This window comes from Acanthochromis polyacanthus, chromosome 6 (assembly GCF_021347895.1).
Source record: "Acanthochromis polyacanthus isolate Apoly-LR-REF ecotype Palm Island chromosome 6, KAUST_Apoly_ChrSc, whole genome shotgun sequence".
In the NCBI taxonomy this organism is placed as follows: Eukaryota; Metazoa; Chordata; class Actinopteri; family Pomacentridae; genus Acanthochromis; species Acanthochromis polyacanthus.
Genome location: NC_067118.1, coordinates 19726044 through 19732043, shown reverse-complemented (window position 1 = coordinate 19732043; position 6000 = coordinate 19726044). Strand labels below are relative to the sequence as shown.

The 6000-nt window shown below is 38.6% G+C and overlaps 1 protein-coding gene across 2 annotated transcripts in view; it reads right to left on the bottom strand.

Moving 5' to 3' along the window:
- Window positions 1-720: 720 nt before the first annotated feature.
- The window catches only part of chchd6a (coiled-coil-helix-coiled-coil-helix domain containing 6a), a 111968-nt gene continuing 106688 nt past the window's right edge, over window positions 721-6000 (bottom strand). For both annotated transcript variants that reach the window (XM_022209328.2, XM_022209327.2), the window contains one exon: window positions 721-1373. In XM_022209328.2, coding sequence (XP_022065020.1) covers window positions 1350-1373 — 24 coding nt within the window. In that variant the 3' untranslated portion in view covers window positions 721-1349. The remainder of the gene's footprint in view (window positions 1374-6000) is intronic.

Below are 6000 nucleotides of genomic sequence, written 5' to 3'. Positions count from 1 at the left end.
CCCCACCAAATATTAATCAATGGATGGCCATCGTTAATAATATCTATTGCATGGAACGCTTGACTTTTAACATAAGACTTCAAAAAGAAAAGGGTGATGCCTTGTGGGAAAAATGGGAGACATACTTAAGGGATAGGGGCAATTTTTGAACTTGTCAACATGGACAAGTTCTATATACCTAGAATCGTATTGCTTTTCATTTATTTCTTTATATATTTTGTGATATATCTTGTAGACCCCCCGTTTATGTTCTTCTTGTATTGTTTGTTGTTTTTTTCCTTTTGTTGTCTGTTCTTTAACTGAAAAATTTGAATAAACATAAAGTTTAAAAAAAAAAAAAAAAACATCTCTCCCTGAGCCATAAAACTCTTATGTTATCAAGACAAGCCATTAATTTATTGGAAAAGCTGCTAATTGCGGCAGTACGGTTTTCACTGTCAAAATTCCTTAGTAAAATTGAGCTTGCGATGAGTTGCAACTTGACTTTAAAATCTTTCAGACATTTAACTGCATATTGTCCACATCTTGGTCAGTTCCTGGTCTGTAGACAAGTCACTTCATGTCATCAGTATAGTTTGAAAAATGTATTTAAATAAAATTATGGATTTCTTTTGAGTAATTATCAAATGTACTTGAGTTCTGAGTGTGAAAGACAGAACTGAAAACATAAATAAATTGGCTGTGTAGTTTCGGGAGGAAGAACTGAAGACACAAACAAGATTGTCACAGGATGTAAATGGTTTAATAAAATCATGTAGTATATCACAGATCTGATGATGTAAAGTCATGGCCAGGATTACCTGAGCTTATTCCTGTGGCATTCAAAAAATACAAAACCACAAAACTCAAAAGAAATACGCCTGAATCAGTTCTTCTTTCAGTCAGAGATCAAAACAAGGACGGTCCTACGCACTCTACTCAATTCACTTCTGATATTCTTTTCATCCTTTCAAAAGCTGCAGAGGTTTGGACGTAAGCTGAACTGTACATCCAGCTGATGGAGGAGTGGCCCTGAATGCATCTTTACATGTCAAGTCTTACAAATAGTTCTCACAGATATTGTAAATGACTGAAATGAAAGTGCCCTGACTTAGACCGTGAACCTGATGCACACACTCGTTTTTGTTTTTCAAAAACCTTCCAGTATAATATAGCAGTGCAAAAATAACAGAGCAACTTTAATGGATGACACAGTGGATAAATAGTGTAACAAAAAGTTCTGAAAACAAGGCATGCTAAAAGCAAATGAACACTCTGGTAAATGAAAACAGGAATGCAGTCTGTGCCGCTCTTTGTGCCTAAATAAAAGCCTTTGTCAAATAACTGCGTTAGCCTTTAACTCCCACTCTTCATCCGTGGTTGATCAGCAGGTTCTGAGAGAACAAAAAGACACAAAAAAGAGAGAATTAGTCCATTTGCACATCTACCACACCTTCTGACCTTTAAAATGCTATTAGACGCAAAGACTGCCCAATTGTTGCGCACTTTGCCATCTTTAACTGACCACAACTAAAAGGTCCGGTCAGGTAATAGCAGGGATTATCTCAGGAATGGAGAGAAGTAAACCTGTGGACCAGTGCTACTCAGCTCAACAGCATTACTCCAGAGGCTTTAAAAAAACAACAACAACAACAAAAAAACACATTACAACAAATTACTGGAGGTAGAACACAACACGAGAACTTCTAAAATTGTGCCTGAGATGCCTGTGTGCTGATGTTTGGCATTTGCTAGGATTTGGGAGAGCTGACATGCCTAGTAGTACACCCAGTAGTTTTGACATTCAAACGTTGGTATGGGCATTGACTTTGACAAAAACACAATAGTCATTTTTAGTATTTTGCAAAAAAAAATTCGAATGCAATTGGGTTCCAACTGCCAGACTTTATTTAGCAGGTACACTCTTCTAACAGCATCCAACCTTCCACAAAGTGGTTACTAGATTCATGTTTGGTTTGTGTGTAAGCTGCCCAATAGGAAATAGGGATGAGGGCAAACACATGAACAGATTCAAACATCTTCTTTTTCCTATTCTCTCAAATCAGCATAGTTTCCACCAAAGCATATAGACCGTCCATAACGAAGAAGAGTTGCAAGATGCATATGAAGCTAAATATGCCTCAAAGGTATGCAATGTACTTTCTCAACCGTGTTCACCAGAGCTGCCACGACGGCATGAACCAATGTTTTCACCTGACACTTGTATTTTCATAACCTCAAGTCCTGAAAAGAGATGTTTTTCTTCAGTATCCCAGCGTAATTGTTGTGTCATGATATCATTTGCTTTTGGCTCCAGTCTTTGGTCTGCTGCAGTCAATGCTGCTGGAGGCACTTCACCTTTCTGTGTTTCTGTTGTGAGACAATAGCACAAGTATTACAGTGACAAAAACACACCCATGTACGACTATGTGTTAACCAGCAGTCACCTCTAAGTAGCTGCTCTGCATTGCTAAAATCTTGACTTCGTGAGAAATCCTAACATTTCGAAGCTGCCCCAGAAGTCAGCAAATGACTACACAATATGGGGAAAAAAGAGTTGCTTTTTTGGGGTCTCTACTTGTATAATATCCACTGTGTTTGACATATATATCACTTTGTAATGGTGACACTATTATAAAAATGTGTCTAGTGTATTCGTGGCATTTCTCCACTGTAATATCATGAAGATATTCTGTTCCTTTGAGGCAGACATACTAACCTTGAGCATGCAGTAGCCGTGGTCTATCAAGACTACCTGTTTGGAAACAGCTACATGGAACTGATCAAGGTCATGCAATGCAATCTCTATTCTTCAACCAAAGATCAATGAGGACCTTGAAACTCTAGCAACATCCTGTGCCAGAGAGAAGACAGCAGCTCTGACGCAAAGCTTCCAAACTGTACGACCTTGTCTTTTGTGTCGTGAGGAGTGCTTCACTCAAATTGTGTGCTCTCCCATGAAATCAATTAAGACCTTGAAAGATGATGCTGAGAGAGATGTCACATAACAAACTAACCAGTTTGAGTAGAGGTTTTCTACCATGCAGACCTATTCCTATAACCTTGGAGCACTAGCTATTAAAATGTCATTTGGAGGCCAAGTCAACACCTTAAACTTGTTGTTATGCTCCTCAAACTATTCCTGAACCATTTTTGTTTTGTGGCACGACGCATTATCCTGCTGAAAAAGGACACAGCCATCAGGGAATATCGTTTCCATGAAAAAGTCTTGTCGCTTCTCTTAAGTTGTAGGAACAACAATTAACAACTGGACTTGTAGTTGATCAATTGGAATCAGAAATGGCTCTTATGAATGACAAAGCCCTCAAGATTATATTTATTATTCCAAAATAAAGTTTTGTATCATTCATTTATCATTTAATTAGGACAGAAAGGTCAGATTTTGCTTGGACAAAAGTCTTGTTGCATACAAAAATAAAGTTGAAATTATACATATAGTTTATTCTGAATACACAAATATGCTATAAAACATCAGAATATTAAGTCATGGTGTCTTGCAAAAAAGAATTAATATTGTGTGTGACTTCCAGAGCTTGGAGGACTGCATCCATACGTCTCATCAATGACTCAAATAACTTATTGATAAAGTCATCTTAAGTGGCAAAGAAAACAGTCTTGCAGGGCTCCCAGAGTGCATCAAGATTCTTCGGTTTCATCTTCCAAGCCTTATCCTTCATTTTACCCCAGACATGCTCAATAATGTTCATGTCTGGTGATTGAGCTGGCCAATCCTGGAGCTCCTGGACCTTCTTTGCTTTCAGGAACTTTGATGTGGAGGCTGAAGTATGAGAAGGAACGCCATTCTGCTGCAGAATTTGCCCTCTCTGATAGTTTGGGATGTAATGGGCAGCAAGAATTTCTTGATACTTCAGGCTGTTGATGTTTCCATCCACTCTACAGAGCTCTCGTACACCCCATACCGGATGCAACCCCAAACCATAATTTTTCTTTCACCAAACTTGACTGTTTTCTTGGTGAATCTTGGGTCAGTGCGGCTTCTGCAGGATTTGCGTTGATTGGGTTGCAGTTCAATGGATGATTCATCAGAAAAATCAACCTTCTGCCACTTTTCATTGTCCATCCTTCCTGCAAGCTGTGGACCTTGACAAATGCAACACAATTTTTTGTTGTCTTCTGTTTAATGCTGGTTTCTATGCACTAATTTGACTATGGAGAACACCACGTGAGAGAATTTGACAAACTGTTCTTGTAGATACAGGGATTTCTGGCGACCAGTTCACGTGTAACTCTGTTGCAGTTGAAAAAGGGCTGGCCCTGGACTGTTGAAGCAACAAATTCTCTTCTCTAACAGGTGTCTGCCTGACCTGGGCTTGTCATAAACGTCACCAGTTTCTTCAGATCTTTTTCTTATCTTCTCTACTTGACATCTGGATAAATTAAAGGTGTCTGCCACCTCAGCAGCAGACTTGGTCTTCAGGGTCTTGATGATCAGCACTTTGGTCTGTGATTGGATCTTTGGCATGCTGTCGGGGTCAGGTTGGGCTTCATATGAAGGTCTTGTGTCTTGGGTTTCTTTTTATACACACCTGGGAATGTGTCAGTTACAGTATTTGTCACAGGTGAACTTCTAATCTGTGATTGGTTGAATCATTTAAAGACATGACAAGACTTTTGTCCTTGCAAAAACAGATGTCATGGGCTTTACCAAGACGTGAACATCAGGACACTTTATGATGGGTTCAATTTGCACCCAGTGACTAATGTGAAAGCCCTTGAAATTAAAATGAACCATTTTTTGTGAGAACTGATTGATTAGAAATAAAGTTATATGCCATTTAAGGTTACTATATCCTTGTGCGACAAGACTTTTGCCACGGACTGTATATGGTCTGCAACAATGCTTAGGTAGGTGGTACGTGTCAAAGTATCACCCACATGCTGTACTAAGACACTTATCACTCCCATTCCTCTACCCACTTCTCAGCTACATGGTCTCCTGGTTTTGCATGCCAGTTTTGCTCTATTTCGATGCGGAAACATAGGAATCGATAGGCGTTGACCTAATTTTTTTTTTCAAAATCCCCTGCAGCATGCCAAATGTTTTTTGTTGGCTACAAGAGTGAACACAAGAGTCTTCATGCATGCCCAGCATCACAGGAACTGAAGACCCAGAGGACTACTTTTGTATTGATGGCAATGTCATCACTGGCATAACAATAGGAAAGTCCTTAGTGTTAGAATGTTGTGTGGCTAATGCAAAAAAGCTGCAAACCTGTAAGTAAAAAACAACAGCTGTGCTGTGAACAAGTACAGCATTTATCTATTTCCATGTAAAATGGTCACCAAGAGAGAAAGTCAAAAGCAATAGAAAGTCCTGGTCTCATATACTCATTTATGTCAGTGTTGGCTGTTCAACGGTTTTGGTCCATACTATCAATCACAGACTTACAGAGAGAGTCTTCTTCCTGAATGAGGCAAGAACAACGGCATCTAAACTATACTTAAAGTTACCAACAATGAAACAGCCCATTTAGAGCAAGACGAAAACCAGGAGTTGAAAAATTGAAGGACACATTTTGGAAACGTGACACTTTTACTAATTTGCTTAAAATGGGTCAATGTTAAATTCCCATCAAATGCCGACTTAAAAACCCACAAATACAACTAAAAACATAGACTGTATCATTTCAATAGCAAGATAAGGAGTCCATGCTATGTACTACGTGCCAACATTGGAATAAAACTGATATTTAGCAGGTCATGTTCACCATGCTCAGTACTTTAGTCGGACTTTCTTTCTTTCTAGCATCATTATCAATTTGGCATGTTTGGTTTTGAAAAAAAATGTCTGTTCTGAACATCAAATGAAGGACATTAATGTCCCCATCTCAATGAACTGTAATAAGTAATCCTTGGTCATTTCTCTTGTCAGTGTCCATTTTTTAAATATAAGTTTATGATGGGTAATTAACAAAGTTATTACATTTATTATTTGCCTATTTATCACAGAGTCAAGCAAACACCAAAATCTCTGGCAAA